Raw genomic sequence first — 20,043 nt, forward strand, 5'->3', positions numbered from 1 at the left:
TTGTGATGCTATCATGTCCTACATTCCTATCATTTATTGCTTCATCAACTATTCGCATCATCATGGCTCCTGCATCACTTTCGGTCTCAGACTTAAATTCCTTTACAAATGGAACGTAAATTTCTCTCTAAACATGACGTGAGCTACTGACCGATCTTTCTTCTCAAGACTTTCTCCAGTTTAAAGTCATATTACTTCTTCGCTTTATTTATATTATATACGAACATCATTGCATTGTTTATACACTAGGTAATTAGCTGGGATTGCGATTTTATGTAGCAAGTAATCATTCCACTGGTCGAATCCGATGAATATTTTCGAAAATGACAGAACTTCACATGTAATAGATTCTTATTTATGGTTACAATATGACAACATTGTCACGATATGTGGCCAATTTAGGGCCAAGAATAACGAATAGGCTTATTTTGGCTGCTGTTCCTTTGAAATTCCTCTTATTAAATGAACACCGGTTGTTTTTAGTCTGACTAAGTTCAGTTTTGATCAAATTCAAGTTTATAGGGGTCATCATACAAACTAGCCAACCTCAAACGGGCTATTTATGAATATTGTCTCAAAACGGTCAATTTATGATATGGTTATGCTAAATACTGACAGGCTTCTTTATTCGCCTTCCTTTACCCATGTCTTATAGAGCTATTTTTCTCTGTATGTCTCAGATCATGAACTTTTCCATGGTATAAGCTGCCATATTTTATACGTTTCGTCGTTTGAATGGTCCCTAAATTGAGCATATAAATCAGTTTGGCCTGCTTGTGTGCCGCACGTCTCAGTCCACGAGGTACCCCGTCTGGTTTGTTAACACTTGTTTCTTTCATCTCACTTCTCTTTTAATTAACATCAGATGAAGCTTGATTGGAAATGAAGTTATTCAAAGACTGGATGGTCTTGAGTGTGTGTCAATTTTTCAAGTATATATATTGACGAAGTACTTACACTGCACATTGTTATTGATGGCTTCAATGGAAGGCATGTTTTCTTGCTTGATACTATTACTCATTGACTCATTGTTACATACGCTCTAGATTAATCAATACTTCACCTGGAAATAGAGCAAGACTAAAGGGCTTAGGTTAAATCTTGAATGGTTGAACTAGTATAAGGTTGACCCATGAGATGCTCATTTTGGCGGATGTAGTTCGTTCTTCGACGTCACTGAGATCAGTGACGTCACAGGCATTAACCATTCACCGATATGCGATTAAACCAGTCAACCAATCCGTCGTGGGAATGACTGGTTTGTTTACGTTTCTCGATCTCAGTGACGTAACAAGAAAGCTGAACTGAAAGACGGAAATCCTCGTGGGTCAACCTTATATAGTTCAACCATGGTAAATATCAGCCTGTGGTGCCCCAGTCTCAGACGGCTGCCTTGCAACTCGTCACTCTGCACTAACTTCTGCGTGTATTTCTCCCTCTACTCCCATACGGCCTGACGCTGCTGCTGCTCTTCTCTCTGCCTCCTCTTCTGTGTTCCGCGTCACGTCATCGCATCATCTGCTCGTTTTGCCTGCACATAAACCACCAACATCTCACATCATCATCATCATCAATATATCACATCATGTACACCAACATCTCACATCATCACCAATATATCACATCATGTCTATCAGCATCTCCTACATCGTGACCGACCACATCTGGCATCGTGACGACCAATAATCTCACATCATGTACACAAACATCTTCCACTGCTCGTTCTAAAAACATTCAACATATGACTCATCTAACTTGATCTCATAATTTTTTCTATGCTTCTAATATCCACGATAAATTTTTCTATGTTTTCTACGCTTCTAATGTCAACGAGAAATTTTTTCTATGCTTCTGATATCCACAAAAATTTTTCTATGCTTCTAATATTCATAAGAAAATTTGTTTTGTGTGCTGTTTACGTTGCTACTGCTGATATGCTATTTTTTATCGTTAATTCCTAACCTGAGATTCTGATTTATTCCTATTGATACGCATGAATTCTGTGCGCATTTTGTTATAATTTACTTCTATGCTCACATTCATTTTAAATTTCTTAATATTTATTAAATTTATTTACAAGTGGCTGTATTTACCGGTGCCAAATATTTTCGAACATCTTCGAATTTTGTTGCATTTCTTCGTATTTATTATGAGGCTACAGAAGTTGCGCGAAGGAAAGCTTTATTCACAAACACCAGCGGCGACGCAAGTATTCCTGGTGCCACGACTCAGACTCTGGAGTGTCGAGCAACGAAGGTTCGGTGACAGGGTCTCTGTGCGGCTCCATGAGCGATTCCGTCACGGGTTCCATGTCAGGATCCTTCTCTGGGTCTCTGAGCAGCTCCATGACAGGCTCCTTCTCTGACTCACACTCCTCTGGAGGCTCGTGGCTCCAGAGCTCCAATGCTTCTGCCCTAAAGGCTTTGCGTGCTGACATGAACCAAGCAGCTTGTAGCGGAAACTCTCGGTTGCAGGACATGAAACCTCCTCCCTTGTCTTTATTTAATGGTGGACTGTCGCCTTCCTTTGACCGGCCTCTTACCTCTCAACTTAACGCTAAATCTGCAGTTACATCCACGAATGTAAATAGTGATCAGGGGCACCTCAACGTTGTTAACAACAACAAACTATCATGTAACGGTAGTAAAAAATATCCACCACCCCCGGAATGTTCGTTGACAAGCGTCACTGCATTCCATGACCACGGCCCTTCTTCTGGTTTAGCTGATGCCGCTTCTAAATTATTGTCTTCTCATCCTTCTTGTTTACCTCTCTCACCTCGTACCACACGACGCCTTCATTCCCTTAATTCCTGCACACATCACACGACATCGTCACCCCCCACATCATCACTTGCCTCTCCTACGCACCATCACTCTACGCCTCGTGGGGAACAGAGTCGCTCAGGTTCTCCCCACCGTTCCAGCAGCTCTGGAGGCGGCGGCCCCTCCAGTCCTTTCCTCTTCCAGACTTCCCTCAAAGATATCAGCCAGTCCCCAAATAGCAAGGACTTCTCTGTGAGCTCCAAGAGACCTGGTGGGTACTAGCTGTCATTCTTTGAAGAAAACTTGCCAAATAAATACTGTATTATATTGCCAAATTTGAGTTTTCAGTACGCGAGTCGTTAGTTTCCTTAGCTTGATCTGTGGATTTTATGTGAAATATTAATTAGTAAAATATTTTGAATCTTACGGTCGAACGAAGCGCGTGAATTCACGTGATTCAATAATTTTGACTGAAGACATCTAGTAACCGAATAGCTGAAAGATATTTCTATTATTAATAGTCAATATTAGTTAATGCTATTGAAAACAAATTATGTTAACGCTATTTGTTGAAAGTAACAATGTTCTGCATAAAACTTTCTTGCACTCAGATTCTACACTCAATAAATTAAATGGCACAATCTCCCTCTTCTCCCTCTTCATGCCCCTGGCAGGAGTGTATGATAGAGAAAGTCTACGGAGAGCTCTTGTAAGCAGCGGTCTCGGTCAGGAGAACCACAAACAACTTAACATCATGGACATCACGCCTGCCTGTCCTGAGGTGCAGGCCTTCCTTGAGATGTTGCAGTTCAACAGCGCCGTCAGGGAGGTCTTCTTCAACAGATTTGTGCAGATGTTCTGGACGTACGATCACTTCATTATTCAGCCCGACGTACGAGTGAGTTACGACTGTTCAACTTAACGCTAAATCTGCAGTTACATCCTCGAATGTAAATAGTTACCAGGGGCACCTCAACGTTGTTAACAACAACAAACAATCATTAATACTGTATAATATTACCAAATTGCCGTAGTACCTGTGAGCTATTACTTTTTGTAGCCATTAATTAGTTTTTTATGCATGCATATAGGTCAATTGTGAGTACCTATTTCAATTGATTAAAATGAAACAATAACTTCTGTAATTCTAGTCAGCGATCACGCAGAACATTACCGTATGTATTAGATAAAAAAATCGTACGTATGTCTACTATTGCCAATTTTTGTCATGCTCTTTCTGAGACGTAAAGTAATCCCATTCCGAATTGAATTCTACATACATATTTCCGTTATATATTTTCCCGTTCTTTATACAGAAACTAAAATTTAGCAATACCAGACAAATCTTGTTCATCATTAAACGAAATAGACCTGTAAAACCATTTTAAAATCAAATCATAATGAAAAAGTTTTGTATATCAAAAATATATTCCAGGAAGAACACCTGTTTCTAGAAATTGTCCTAGTAGAATAGATTTACTGTATAATATATCAACGGCACAAAATGACAAGACGCTGATTTAAACTATTCTATTAGTTCTTTCTTTTAGCAGAAAACGCATCCTTCACGTTTATTTCTGAATATGTACTGGTAATTGATTATATTTTAAAAGTTAGGGTTGACGTAATAAATAGTGGAAACCGTCGGCTTTTTCATCGTATCGTCATGAAACGATCTAATTTATAAACACCTGGGCCAATACTTTCAAAAAAAAGTTAAGAGATCGTAAGTTCATCAGCCAATCATTGACGGCTTTTCAAGCCAAATCTACCAATCATAGACAAGAAAGTGAGCGTAAGTACTTACGTTCACTTAGCGAGTTCTGAAAGTATGGCCCCTGAGATGGTGTATTACGTTGTGCCCAGGAGGTCGACATGGAGACGTGGATCAACAACAGGGAATCTCTCCAGAATTTCGACAAAGCGACGTTCTTGTCTGACCAGCCCGTCGCCCACCTGCCCTTCTTGTCTCGCTTCATCGAGTCTCAGATGTTCGCTTCATTTATTGACAGCAAAATACTCTCCTTCTGGGGCGAGGTTAACAACAACCAGCGACTCTTTGACGCCAGGATACGACAGCTCAGGTGCAGATCTTAACTTTTTTTGATAGAAAAGACAGCTTTTGTCTGGTTGTTCCACAGTGCACATGCGCGAGAGATGTATTCAATAATGAAAGATATGATCTTTCACACATTACGTTCTGCATGACATCAATTTCATTAAAATTTTTGTTATATTCTGTACTAGAAGGTAACCCGGGACTGCCTGGGATCTAAAATCGTTGCCATTTTAGAATTCCGTTGTCCCGAACGAAAAAATAATAATAAAAGTTATCTCTGCTCATCAATATATTACCATGTAATACTCATATCTCTCTCCCATTGAATCTCGTAAAAATGTAACAAATTATTTCGCGTCTTTAAATTAGGTACGTACGTATATTTAAAGCATTTCAATATCAAATTTTTTATTCACTTCTTTCCTCAAAGATTTAACAATGTCGCTTTTATCCCGTTAGGAATAAATAAAGAGATCCACATTAACTAATTCAGTTAGACAAACATATCTGAAATCATTGTAAGCTTGGTGAATGAAACCTTGGTCAAAATAGTATACCTATATCATAATAGCGTAAGAATAATTTTAATTCGTAGTGATGAATTGTTTTTGCAAACTGAAATTATTTTTCTAAGCATTCATTATTCTAAAGTTTTCGCCTTCTCCTAATTGCAAACTGAATATTCATGTTATTCGACACTATTTTGATCACCTGCTACCAGCACGAACGTGTTTGTTATTAAATTATCATTTCATTTTAGACATCTCGCATACGTTCAAACTTTGGAACACATGATGAAAAATGAACCAAGCCATTGATCCATTGATGTATAAATCAGTGATGAATGTATGATACAGGGAACACGTGGACCAAAGTGTCGTTTATTCTAGAGATTTAGGATACGTTCAAACTTTAGAACTTTTGAATAGACCCCAACATGATTCAAACTTTTAAATAGACCCCACCAACATGATGAAAAATGAACTAAGCCAATGATATAGGTATAAATCAGTTAATAATGTATGATGCAGGGAGCACGTGGACGAAAGCGTGGTACGGCCGCCGTGTTACGAGCCATGCACGAGCATCGTAGACTCGGCCGCCTACGTTCAAACTTTGTAACACATGATGAAAAATGAACCAAGCCATTGATGTTGATGTATAAATCATTGCTTAATGGATTAATTTATGATACAGGGAACACGTGGATGAAAGCGTGGTACGGCCGCCGTGTTACGAGCAATGCACGAGCATCGCAGACTCTGCAGCTATCCTAGAGAAGAGGTTGTCCCGCATCGACTACGTGGCGGCCGCGCCCGTGACCCTTGACCCGCTCACGCAGTCCTGCACGCTCTTCAACCCTGGACACTTCCCGCTGCTAGACAGGACGGCGCTTAACAAGGAGCCACAGAAGTGAGATGTCTAACTCGGCCACAAGGATTTATATCATAAAGCCTTGTCAAAAGGAGCCACAGAAGAGAGATGTCTAATTCGGCCAGCATCAAACTTTGCCAAATAAGGCCAAAATTATTAATAATAATAGGCCATTAATTTTTATTGAAATTTATATCATCAAGCCTTGCCAAATAAGGCGAAAATTATTAATAATATTAGGCCAATAATTATTAAGAATAATAAAATTTATATCATAAGCCTTGCCAAATAAGGCCAAAATTATCAATAATAATATGCCATTAATTATTAATAAAATTTATATCAGCAAGCCTTGTCAAATAAGGCCAAAATTATTAATAATACTAGGCTATTAATTATTAATAAAATGTAATCATCAAGCCTTGCAAAATAAGGCCGAAATTATTAATAATAATAGGCCATTTATTTTTATTAAAATTTATATCATTCAGCCTTGTCAAATAAGAATGTATCCGTGAACAAAGGGTTTAAGTTGTTTATTACATGTTCCGTTCATCACTTTTTAAAACGTTAATAAACCATGTTGATATCTCTCAATATGTAAGAAACGTGTCGCGTCATTGAGATAAATATTGTGCATCATATTATGTTATGCAAGCTGTCGTTATACGAAGTAACAATTCAAATCTCTTGATTGAACTTGAGCTTTCCTCCCAGTGATTAGTATGTACAAAAAGAGAGGCTGTGATCAATGTAGCATCGGTTTTATCATTGTAAAAACACTAGTTTATCGTCAGTCATGAAAAGATCCGGTCAAATGACACGATTTTAGATCTTCTTTGAACAAGGCACGAAAAGTACAAGAATGGGCGACAGGCCACATCAGGCCTACACTTCAGCGCCGACATCACTATGTTATGTGATATTAATTAGATAATTTAACAGTGGCAGAATATTCTCATATTTCGCGTCGGTGAATATCTATTTAATATCAGCAACATATGTCAGTATTTAATATCAACTACATATGTCAGTATTTAATATGAGCAACATATGTCAGTATTTAATATGAGCAACATATGTCAGTATTTAATATGAGCAACATATGTCAGTATTTAATATGAGCAACATATGTCAGGAGTAAGAAAAGTCGCGGTGCGTGGAGGAGGCGTGAGCGGCAGGCGCAGCACTTGCAGCACACAGGCCTCAGCGCTGAGCAGAAGGACAGGGTGCTGAGTGAGGCCAAGACCCTGCACCCCGCCCTCCCTCCCCACCCCAAACTTGCGGACATGGCGCCCGCCCTCATGGCCCATACCAACTGGAAGTTCGTCGAGCAACTGTTGAAGGTTGGTAGCGTATATTGCAGCTAGCTAGTTACTATGTATATTGCAGCTAGCTAGTTGTAAGTAAATTATATAAATTATAGCTAACTAGTTACTAAGTATAGTTCAGCTAGCTAGTTAGTAAGTAAATTATTGCTAGCTAGTTACCAAGTAAAAGTAAATTACTATAGCTAGCTAGTTAGTAAGTAAACTATAGCTAGCTAGTTACCAAGTATATATTGTAGCTAAAAAGATATCTGGTTTATTGACATCAATATGCTTTTTCACTTACTGATCAAATGATTGATTACGGAGACGATTAAGGGCAGGGTGGCCCAGTGGTTAAAGTTCAGAGTACCAAGATTGGGTCAGAGAAGCGCGGGTTCGATCCCAGCTCTGTGCGCCAGTTTCTGGTCAGAATCGACGAGGAGGCCGGGCGGTTAAGCACAGCAGAATTGTAGCAGTGAGTTGAACACGATGTACGTGAGAATGTTCAGAGGTGATCAATAGTCAAGTCGTGTATTAAATTTGCAGGGATCGTCGTGTTACTCACACTTGTAATATTTTATTCGATCACAGGACTGCCTGATGCGTGCACTGGGTTCTTGGTATTGTTACCGTGTTTTATTTCTTGAATTGTTGCCGTGTTTGAATTCGTGTTTGAAATGATGGTCAAGTACTTAATGATTAAGTACTAATGATGGTCAATTACTTAATGATTAAGTACCTACTTAGTGATTGGTTAAGTACTAATGATGGTTAAGTACTTAATGATTGGTTAAGTACTTGGCGATTGGTTAAGTACTTGATGATTAAGTACTCAATGTTTTGTGAAATACTAATAATGGTAAAGTACTCAATACCTACGCGCTCACACTGAAGCCTCCCATGACTGTGGCAGGAGTGCAAGACGCGCATTAAGCGCATGTTGGTCGCCAAGATGGGGGCGGAGGCGGTGGAGTTGGTAGAAATCACCTTTAGTGATTATATTATATTAGGAAATACTGTGGCAGGAGTGCAAGACGCGCACTAAGCGCATGCTGGTGGCCAAGATGGGGGCGGAGGCCGTGGAGTTAGGACACCAGGAGGCGTCGCTGGTGGGGGTCGAGGAGAACACGCTCGTCGCCTCCCTCTGCCATCTGCTGGAACGTGTCTGGGCACACGGACTACAAACTAAACAGGTAGGTACTTTCCTTAGGTCGTATTATGCACTATTTCATTGTTGCTGTGGTAACTGTTTCATTCGTCGTATACTTTCTGTACTGTTGAATTATTAGTTTGTAATGTATTCATGTGAAATAGAAACGTATAACTTCCAATCCCACTTTTCTTTTTATTATATTCGTAGTTGTGAATTTCAGAACTTATATTTACGTATAACTCAAGAGACTGCCGTTGGTTAGCAATCGTCTGTCATGATACTCACTTGCCTATATTCAGCTGTGCGACCCTCAAGCCAGCTTACGGAACTTTTACATTTTTTGTCGTCCTACGTAAGACCATATGAAAGTCTGCCCTTGTTTTATTTACTTATTGAACATAAATCTTTTCATGTGATCACCTTTTCCTACTATGCACGAGCACACGTTGATGATATCTATGTTATCAGGGCAAATCAGCGTTGTGGTCGCACTTGTTGAGCTACCGCGAGTTGGAGTTATGTTGCGGCTCAGCGCTACCAGACGATCCCAACTACCTCTCTCCTGGTGAGACCCTGGAATTACATTACAAATTACATATATTGACATCGCCCGTCATTTGTTCCAATTGACAGCCTCCAACTTACTGTCTCCTGGTATTACATGTATTGACATCGCCCGTCCTTTGTTCGAATTGACAGCCTCCAACTAACTGTCTCCTGGTGAGATCCTCCTGTCTCTTTGATTTGCAACATTGCTGTTAAAGGATCGACTTGATTGTTTGCATTCTAGGTCTGCTTGCCAGCGTTAGATCATTCATTGATCTAATGCTTGAGATCATTGCTTAGATCATTGAGTGTTCAAAGCTCCTAATGTCCTGTAATATTGTCCTCTGTTTATGCTGATTTGGAAGTAAGGTGTTACCTGTTTGCACACAAAATCTTTATTGTTTCTTGTTTAAGAGAATAAAATTATGTTTTTTACTATCGCCTTGACTGTTTATCGGGGGGCGGCAGCTCAGCTATAATGTGTTCTTACGGTTTGGTATGATTTCATTTGCTATATTAACATTTTCTGACAGAGAACAGGCTGGTGGGCGCATTTGTCGCCACAAGTCTTAACCCAACTATATAAAAAAAAATATATTAACATTATAGGCTGGCGCTGCATCCATCTTGATGATCGCCACACTCTTGTAGTTTGGTATAGATTATTGTCAACAAGTTAGAATCTGCTGATCTATTTCTCAACAAGTTGAGAAATAGATCAGCTGCGAAGATGTTACGTATGTTACGAGGATGTTACTTATGTATGTTACGACTTACGAGTATATTCCGTATATTACGAGGTTGTTACGTTATGTATGTTATGAGGATGTTACGAATGTATGTTATGAGGATGTTACGAATGTATGTTACGAGGATGTTCCGTATGTATGTTACGAGGATGTTACTTATGTATGTTACGAGGATGTTACTTATGTATGTTACGAGGATGTTACTTATGTATGTTACGAGGATGTTACTTATGTATGTTACGACGCTAATACGCTCGTGTTATTTCCCTTGTTTAGCCGTGGCCCTGTACTCCTTCAGGAAACACATCGATCGTACGTCCAGTATTGCTTTATCTCATGCACAATATCAAAGAATTGCACACATTCATTTTTCCGTATATAAGTGCATGAAATTGGTTTTAATATTTTTATATCTAGCCTCAGCGTAAAATAGAATGCACTTTTTCCTAAGGAACAAACTTGGTGTTTAGATATTCATTCAATCCATGCATCGAGAAATCATTAGTTTCAGTACATGAGAAATGGTGAGAAATGGCCCTGCTTATTGTTGCAACCTGTGAATGTAATTGTTTACATTTTATGTTGAACGTGGCATTATAATTGCATGAACAACTGTTCACTTTATTGTTTGGTTTGAATTTAGGTGTCAAAATTTCATTCAGTCTTAGGCATGCTAGATAATTGGTAATATTTTTTGCACTGTCTTAATGTTGGTTTTCTAAGTTGGTTTATAGGTTGTAAAATCATTTTGATATTTGTTCTGATAAGTTAGATTCATGATAACCGTCTTCTGAACAATGATTTAACTAAATGGCGATGTAGTAACAGTTTTGCGAGAACAAAATGTCAATTAGGACTTTCTTTTTCTTTTTCATATATAAAGTCATTCATATTTTTCAGTTTTATAATATAAGTCATTTATATTTTTCAGTTGTTAAAAATTTTAATTGTGTCCTCTAAGAAGGCGTGAAGTGATGTCATCCCTGGCGAATTTATTTAAAATTTAACGGTTTGTCCTAATTTGATGTTGATCAAAGTTCTGCAATTAATCCATTTCAATAACGATGCTGGCTGATCTGCTCTACACAGCCTGTTAATTATTTCCATTAGTAGTCGCTCGTTTAGAGAGCGGATGGCTCTAGTGGAAAATACTTCCTTCAAGTATAGGAAAGATATTTATAGAGATATTTAAAAACTATTTAAACTTGCAAATCCTCCGTAAAATTTCAAGTTATTCGGTAACATTTTTCAGCTAAAACCCCATTGTCTATGATTTCTCAATCGAAGGTCTCACTGAAAAAATAATTCGGGAAATATTAAACTGTGACAAACAACGGATTAATTAATATAGTAAGCATAAATGTAGGTAATGCTTCATGATGTTGCTAATGTTTGCATTATTCTGCTTGTTTTGCCGGCTTGCTAGCTTGTGATAACCTTCCTTCAGTGACCTGAAATTTTAGTCTTTTCAGTAACCTGAAATTTTTTTGTTAGTCTTTTAGTCTTTTAGTCTTTTTTAATTTTTAATTGTTTACCCAAGTGAACATTATCTCCTACAGCCTTCATGGAGGGCCTCAGCACGAGCGTTGCAGGTAACTATAGAGTGTGTGCAATTATACGGCACTCAGAGACGTGCTCATAGCAAGACCACGATCACTTGGGCCATGCGATTTTATGTAGCAAGTAATCATTCCACTGGTCGAATCCGATGAATATTTTCGAAAATGACAGAACTTCACATGTAATAGATTCTTATTTATCATTACAATATGACAACATTGTCATGATATGTGACCAATTTAAGGCCAAGAATAGCGCACAGACTTATTTTGGCTGTTGTTCTTTTGAAATGCTTGTCAATAACCACCGGTTTTTGTTTTTTTTTTCTTTCATCTCGCTTCTGTTTTAATATCAGATGAAGAATAATTGGAAATAAAGTTATTCAAATACTTGATGTTTCTGAGTGTGTGCAAATTTATTAATTTTATTTGTATATATATTGACGAAGTACCTACTCACACTGCACATTGTTATTGCCGGCTTCAACGGAAGGCATGTTTTTTTGCTTGATGGTACTATTACTCACTGACTCATTGTTACTTACGCTTACTTATCAATACTTCACCAGGAAATAGAGCAAGACTAAAGGGCTTAGGTTAAATCTTGGTGTATATTAATAATGCCATGCAAGAGAGCAGTCACATGTGTGTTCGAGTTGTAAATAAGTCGTGTGCCCTGGAAATATCCATGGTTGAACTAGTATAAAGTTGACCCATGAGATGCTAATTTTTGCGGATGTAGTTCGTTATTCGCCAGTGACGTCACTGATCTCAGTGACGTCACAGGCATTACCCAATCACCGAAATGCGATCAAACCAGTCAACTAATCTGTTTATCTTAACCAGTTAAACTTAATCAAATCAAACTTAATCAAACCAGTCTGTTTACGTTTCTCGATCTCAGTGACGCAATAAGAAAGCTGAACTGAAAGACGGTAATGCTCGTGGGTCAACCTTATATACTAGTTCAACCATGGGAAATATCAGCCTGTGGTGCCCTAGTCTCAGACGGCTGCCCTGCACCTCGTCGCTCTGCACTAACTTCTGCGTGTATTTCTCCCTCTACTCCCATACGGCCTGACGCTGCTGCTGCTCTAGCAGCACAATAAAGCAAGCTATAACTAGACAGCACAATAAAGCAAGCTATAACTAGACAGCACAATAAAGCAAGCTATAATTAAGCAGCACAATAAAGCAAGCTATAACTAGACAGCGCAATAAAGCAAGCTATAACTAGGCAGCACAATAAAGCAAGCTATAACTAGACAGCACAATAAATCGAGCTATAACTAGACAGCTCAATAAATCGAGCTATAACTAGACAGCACAATGAAGCAAGCTATAACTAGACAGCACAATAAAGCAAGCTATAATTAAGCAGCACAACGTAGCAAGCTACACTAATTATTGTGCTGTGCGTGTTCATCCGCAAGGAAGCGCAAGCATGGTTGTTTCCTTGGTCCAGGCCACCCTCCGTTTGAGTGAACCGCAGCACAAGAGCTATAATATATATTTATTTTTTTGTGTTGGAATTCTTTCCTTTCACTCTTTGGTTTCGATTTAATTTTACAATTCTATGATTTATTAATACTGTTTCAAAGTTTTACTTTTCTTTACGTGGGACATGGTTTGCTTCATAATCTTTGTTTTGATTTTTTTTTTAGCTTTGTAAATCATGTTCTGGGGTTTTTCTAGGTTTCTCTGGGTTTTCTGGGGTTTTTCACTTTTTTCACGCTTATAAATAGTTTGTTGGGAAAACGGTGAATCTACATTTTAATATCTTTTTTTATTTATTTAATTTAACTCTTGTTATGGTATAAAAAGACACGTGTATTTCAGTGCTGCCAGACGCAGCTCAGCTCAGTCCTTGGGAAGACTCGTTTACGTCAGTCGCTGAAATGCTTAGTTTTGTGTCAGTCGCGCGGTGGACGCGGCTCAGTAAGCGTGTGCTGCGCTCGCTGGGTGAGTGCATGCCTGTGTGGTGTGCTTGAGCATTCGGTTGTACTTCAAACTGACACTTAAAAAATATGCTACTAACATGGATGTAAGCTGTAATTATTAGTCCCTGGTAATTATTAACCCAGTAGTTCACCTACCATTATTGATAATCTGAAGTTTCGTTACTAACCTAGAAATAGGATCCCATTATATGTAGGTATGCTAGCATGGAGTAAATTAGTAAACTAAGAATTATTGCTACTCGTGAATACATTCATTCACCCGCTAATAAGCTACGATAATTACACTTTTTTTATTTTGCAACTTCGATGTTTTTATAATTCCAGTCAGTACAATAAAGGAAAACTAAAGCTCACACTCCATGGGTGCTTAGGAACAACTATAAATTGGGAGTTTGACGAAGGCATATTCCGCCTTGCCTTACGTTCGTATTACGTTCGTAGCCTCCTGCCCCGATCGTGCTTTCGATTGTTCTTTGCGCCGACTACGCGGGCTTTTATCGACAATGCGCTTGCCGGTAGCTTTTTCTTCATTGATTGTTTGGAAGAAAATTTATCGCCATCTAGTCATTTGCCTTCAACCATTATCATGAGTGAATACTTAAAGATAATTTCACTACCTATACAATCTGCTTGTTTAAAAACGAAGAATCGGATGAGACTTTTCTCTATGGCAGTGTTGCATGTGAAGATATTTCTTTCGTTATCATTAAATAACAACATGATTGAAGGGGTTCTTATATCCCTATTAATTACTTTGCAACAAAATTGGCATGTTCTATTTAGTTATTTGTTTCTGTTCATGCAAAGTCTGGCTAGTTGAACTAATATTTACATCATTTATTCTCCCCGCTTGCGGAGAACTGTACTTTGCAAATTAAATGTTTAGACTTGAATAATTTAAATAGGATCCCATTATATGTAGGTATGCTAGCATGGAGTAAATTAGTAAACTAAGAATTATTGCTACTCGTGAATACATTCATTCACCCGCTAATAAGCTACGATAATTACACTTTTTTTATTTTGCAACTTCGATGTTTTTATAATTCCAGTCAGTACAATAAAGGAAAACTAAAGCTCACACTCCATGGGTGCTTAGGAACAACTATAAATTGGGAGTTTGACGAAGGCATATTCCGCCTTGCCTTACGTTCGTATTACGTTCGTAGCCTCCTGCCCCGATCGTGCTTTCGATTGTTCTTTGCGCCGACTACGCGGGCTTTTATCGACAATGCGCTTGCCGGTAGCTTTTTCTTCATTGATTGTTTGGAAGAAAATTTATCGCCATCTAGTCATTTGCCTTCAACCATTATCATGAGTGAATACTTAAAGATAATTTCACTACCTATACAATCTGCTTGTTTAAAAACGAAGAATTGGATAAGACTTTTCTCTACGGCAGTATTGCATGTGAAGATATCTTCGTTCTCATTAAATAACAGCACGATTGAAGGGGTTCTTATATCCCTATTAATTACTTTGCAACAAGATTGGCTTGTTATATTTAGTTATTTGTTTCTGTTCATGCAAAGTCTGGCTAGTTGAACTAATATTTACATCATTTATTCTCCCCGCTTGCGGAGAACTGTACTTTGCAAATTAAATGTTTAGACTTGAATAATTTACCTGATGGCGGGGAAATGCGCTTAGCTTGAAGAAATGATTGAGTCCGATGATATTCTTCTGGACGGTAAAATGTACGCTCCATCAAGAAATGATTGAGCCCAATGATATTAGTGTTGGTGAGGAAACCTATTCATATTGAAGAAATGATTAGGCCTCAATGGTACCTGTATTAACGGGGAAATGTATGCTTCATGAAGAAATGATTGAGCGCCAATGATATTAGTGTTGGTGAGGAAACCTATTCATATTGAAGAAATGATTAGGCATCAATGGTACCTGTGTTATAACGGGGAAATGTATGCTCCATGAAGAAATGATTGAGCGCCGACGATATTAGTGTTGGTGAGGAAACTTACATCGAAGAAATGATTGCGCTTCAATGATATCCATGTTGACGATGAAATTTTCTCTGTGATATCTTTTCTTGTCAGTCCCATGCGCTCTATATTGGTGCGAGTAGATATTGACCTGAATTATGCTCTGCTTTTGTATGTTGTTTTGCATGCATTCATTCGTTCAAGCACGACGAGCGTTATAAGATTACTTTTAAATTGTAAATTTGTTTCTTTTTTGTCTGTGAAGCGAATGAAGAATTTTCTTATTTTAAAAAATTTTATTTGTAGTTTAGGTAATTTGAAGTGGTGGAGTATCTTTTAAGCGTATTTACTAAGCTTTCATTGGTCCCTTGTTTTCATCAAGGCAGCTTATTATGCGTTCAGCTCCCGATAAAAATTCGCACCGCAAAAATTTCACGGAAATGCAATGAAAATATCTGAATAACTTGCACATAATTATTTCATTTTACACGTACATCATCATTATTTTCCATGTGTCTTATCATGTTTGATTTTTAGAAAGGCTTCACGCATGAGTTCTTATCACAGTAAACTTCTGTATAAACCATTGTAATTTCGGCCCGCGTTGAAAATATTCTTTCAGCTTCTTTCGACTGAAAAGCTCACTGGATAACATAACTGATATATCAATCTTCTTCTGTCAGAGCTCTCAACCATGGCTCTGGAGACGGAGAGCGCCCCTGCTTCTCCTACTCACGGCGCTCATCCATCGTCGGGCTACACAAACTCTACTTCCCGGACCAAAAGCGCCTCTGCCCACAACACTTTGCGCAAAAATTCAATTTCTTCTGGGAACTTGATAGAGAAAGGCTCTAAATTATCTCTCCTCGGCAGCCATCATGGTGGATCAAACCAAAACCTTTCGTCCCAGAACCACCGTCGACCTTCGTCAGCAGAGTCGTGTGCGAACTCAACACTAGGAGCTTCGCTACCTCCGTTGGTCGTGTCGGTGACGCACGACATGAGAAACGTCATGGCCATGAGTGAGATCAAGACCGAGATTGGCTTCGCCCGAGCATGGTTGAGATTATCGCTGGAGAAGAAATTATTATCGAAGCATTTGGCGACACTTCTTAGCGATGCTGAACTGCTCAGAACCCTGTACAAACGTTATGCTTTCTTGCGCTGTGATGAAGAAAAAGAACAATGTCTTTCGTACCTGCTCTCTCTGAATGCTGTTGATTATTATTGCTTCACCAACACCTACACGAGCACGAGTAAGTCCGACCGCAGAAAGTTTATCTTTTTCCCATCCAACGTTCAACAAAGTAGGTACTGTACTATTTGGGGCTAAGCGGTTAATCCATTATTAGTTATTAAATCTTATTTGTGGATTATTCAGAATTTTTTACGATGTTCTAAACGTGGTTGTCGTCTTGCTTATCCTAAAATCTTACTTGAAATATTTTGGAAAACCAACAACGATTATCGGAAAAATGAATAGCCTTGGTTTAACTCATTTTCTGGTGCCAATGCTTAATTAGCGTGAAATAGCAGAATACTTCACAGAACGTATTATGATCTCATAGATAATACTTCATAGAAGGTAGTATGAGCTCATAGATAATACATCATAGAAGGTAGTATGAGCTCATAGATAATACTTCACAGAAGGTAGTATGAGCTCATAGATAATACTTCATAGAAGGTAGACCGCCAACGCTTGGGTGTGCATCTCAGGCACCCTGGGGGACACCGCCAAGATTCCGCTCAGCAAAACCAACCCCAACCATATGGTCTTCCAGGTCCGAATTCATCATACATCCTATAACGATTTGTGAATAAAATAATTATGAAAACGCGGTCGAATTCTCTCACGCATTATTTAGTTTTTTATGTAAGCCTGTCTTCGGTCTCGAATTATTCTTCCAGCCTTATTGAAGAAATCTTAGCCTGGTCGCCAAGTTAAGACAGAAGCCGATAACTTCATGATTCACGTATTTTTTAGCTCGTAATTTTAATGTTATCCCATAGCACAAAAACCTGGGCCTGTTGTCTACCCTGCGACTGGGCCACGACAACTACGGGCTCAGTCCCAAGTGGCTTGTGGAGCACGTGCTGGTGCGCAACGAGATTACGGGACACACTTGGAAGTTTCCGTGCGGCCGATGGCTTGGCCGCGGCATCGATGACGGGTCACTGGAGCGCATGCTGGTGGGGGAGATGGTCCCAGGACACGTGTCTTCTGACGACCTCATCCAGAGTTGCCGCACGCCCCCGCGGTGCCGCTCCCCCAACCTCGTGGGGCCGAGGAGGACTGACGGCAAGACCGGCGTTGCTGAGATCCAGCAGCTCCTTGGTGAGGAGGGTTTTGTCTCACTGCTTCAAGTACCAAGAGTTTTTATGTTTAGAAGATTACAATTCTACAATGGATTAGTAAATAGGATATTTGTTTCAGTGCTTACTTTTATTAATTTATTCAAGAAAGAACAGAATAAATCCTATTTAATTTTCAAAGACATCAGAGAATGACACGTAGGCGATCGAAGATAGTCCAAGCTAGGATTTTTTTTGGGTATAGAATGCCGCATCTTTGAACAAAGTTAATGTTGGCTCATGGTAATCTGAGCACAAAGAGCGTAGATTGTTTTAAAATTTTACTCGCACTCTCTGATTTTGACAAATGCTCCAATGATGACTGAAGCGTTTTTAAAAATTTTTTCGCCTTCCTTAACAAACGAACGTTGTATGATTTATTTGATGAGAACTATTTGATGAGAACCATTTGATGAGAACTATTTGATGAAAACTGATGAGAGTCAACGTGTTTTGCAGGTGACGCAGTGAACAACCTCGTGAAGTTCTTCTACAAGCCAGAGAAGGAGCGCGGAGGCAGCCTGACGCTGCTGCTCTGCGGAGACTCAGGCCTCGTCGCCTGCCTTGAGCTCGTCTTCAACTTTGGCTTCAAGAGCACGCGGTTTTTTGGCAAAAACCTCTACCTCTGGGACTACTTTGGTGAGACCCTTTTGTCCTTGGACTATATGATGGGTTCTTTATCTCCGGTTCAATTTGGTTATGTAAGCCCACATACCAATGTAGCCTTCTATCCTTGGACTATTTGATGGGTTCCTTATTTCCGGTTCACTTTGGTTATGTAAGACCACATACGGTACCAATGTGGCCTTCTATCCTTGGACTATTTGATGGGTTCTTGATCTCCGGTTCAATTTGGTTATGTAAGCCCACATACCAATGTAGCCTTCTATCCTTGGACTGTATGATGGGTTCTTTATCTCCGGTTCACTTTATTTATTCAAGCCCATATATCAATGCGGGTTTGAATAGCCCACAACACCGAATAGAGTTTACGCGATTGTAGATTATAGATTATATATGTACAAAGAGTATTGCCCCGAACGAATTTGTTTTGGGTAATTGTGCTATGTTAATGAGATTCAACTGCTGGAACAAGTTTGCACCTGCTGTTGATTGAATATAAAGCTTAGCAACGGTTAAATATTTGAAAATATTAAGAAATTGTCTTCCATTTATCACAAAAATATTGCAGTATAATATCTTTGTAATAAATGTCGTCTAATAAAATTTTTCATCCTGTACATCATTTGAAGCTGCAGTAAATTAAACATATTTTCTCACTCCATGCCCTATTTTTCATAAACACAATGCAAAAGTTGCTTCAGTCAATTTGCAGGACAATTTTAAATAACATAGTTTATCATCCCATTAGAATCCTTTGCTTGCAAATTATATTTGAGGTTTGTAAACTCTTTTTTTTAATTATTCCTCTGTAACCTAAAGTTCAGTGTACTTGCGCAGAGTCGCAACATTATAACTTTTATATTAATACTTAAACGTATATTAATACTAACGTATTAATAATATACTCGTATTAATACTAACGTATTAATACTATACTCGTACTAATACTAACGTATTAATACTATACTCGAACTTATACTAACGTATTAATACTATACTCGTAATAATACTAACGTATTAATTCTATACTCGTATTATTACTAACGTATTAATAATATACTTGTATTAAAACTAACGTATTAATAATATACTCGTATTAATACTAACGTATTAATAATATACTCGTATTAATACTAAGCAATCCTCTTACAACTTATTGGTATCCAGAGCGCGTAGAGCAGGAGTTCCAGCTCACTCTGAAGGACGAGCAGGACAGGCTGCAGCTCACGGGGCTAGCGCGCACCGACTCCTCAGCAATTATCAAGAGAAAGTTCATTCTGCTCATCGATAAAATTAATCAAAAAACTACTCATCTGGGGAAAGATGACAAGTTCCAGCTTTTCATGTGCATCTCCGCCAGGTCCGATTGATATTCTCTGTTAAAAATATTAATTAAAATATAAATTAAAAAATATATATTAATAGTTCTGAAGTCCTCGAATTTATACAATGTATTAATGCCTTTGCTCATCACTTATTTCGTTATATTGAATCTTAAGCTAATTTAATTGCTTGAATTGCAATTTTACTTGGGTTTTTTGGCAAAGAAAATATCAAGTCAATGTCATATAATGGTTGAAGCTGAAATTTTTATAACACTGTCGGTTACGAGAACGTTGCTCTGTTCTGTTTTAAAGTTCATAGT

The 20,043-nt window shown here is 38.5% G+C and overlaps 1 protein-coding gene across 1 annotated transcript in view; it reads left to right on the forward strand.

Annotated features, from left to right (window-relative positions):
• Positions 1-20,043, forward strand: part of LOC108668692 (DENN domain-containing protein 5A) — a 43,311-nt gene that overhangs the window by 20,058 nt on the left and 3,210 nt on the right. Inside the window, exons 9-23 of the mRNA XM_047883081.1 lie at positions 2,162-3,036; positions 3,440-3,663; positions 4,632-4,849; positions 6,022-6,237; positions 7,337-7,544; positions 8,534-8,701; positions 9,130-9,226; positions 10,233-10,268; positions 11,516-11,548; positions 13,355-13,477; positions 16,103-16,716; positions 17,111-17,203; positions 17,433-17,757; positions 18,234-18,413; positions 19,566-19,758. Of these exons, the coding sequence (XP_047739037.1) occupies positions 2,162-3,036; positions 3,440-3,663; positions 4,632-4,849; positions 6,022-6,237; positions 7,337-7,544; positions 8,534-8,701; positions 9,130-9,226; positions 10,233-10,268; positions 11,516-11,548; positions 13,355-13,477; positions 16,103-16,716; positions 17,111-17,203; positions 17,433-17,757; positions 18,234-18,413; positions 19,566-19,758 (3,603 nt within the window). The remainder of the gene's footprint in view (positions 1-2,161; positions 3,037-3,439; positions 3,664-4,631; positions 4,850-6,021; positions 6,238-7,336; positions 7,545-8,533; positions 8,702-9,129; positions 9,227-10,232; positions 10,269-11,515; positions 11,549-13,354; positions 13,478-16,102; positions 16,717-17,110; positions 17,204-17,432; positions 17,758-18,233; positions 18,414-19,565; positions 19,759-20,043) is intronic.

The sequence above is a fragment of the Hyalella azteca genome, unplaced genomic scaffold (assembly GCF_000764305.2).
Source record: "Hyalella azteca isolate HAZT.00-mixed unplaced genomic scaffold, Hazt_2.0.2 contig11974, whole genome shotgun sequence".
In the NCBI taxonomy this organism is placed as follows: domain Eukaryota; kingdom Metazoa; phylum Arthropoda; class Malacostraca; order Amphipoda; family Hyalellidae; genus Hyalella; species Hyalella azteca.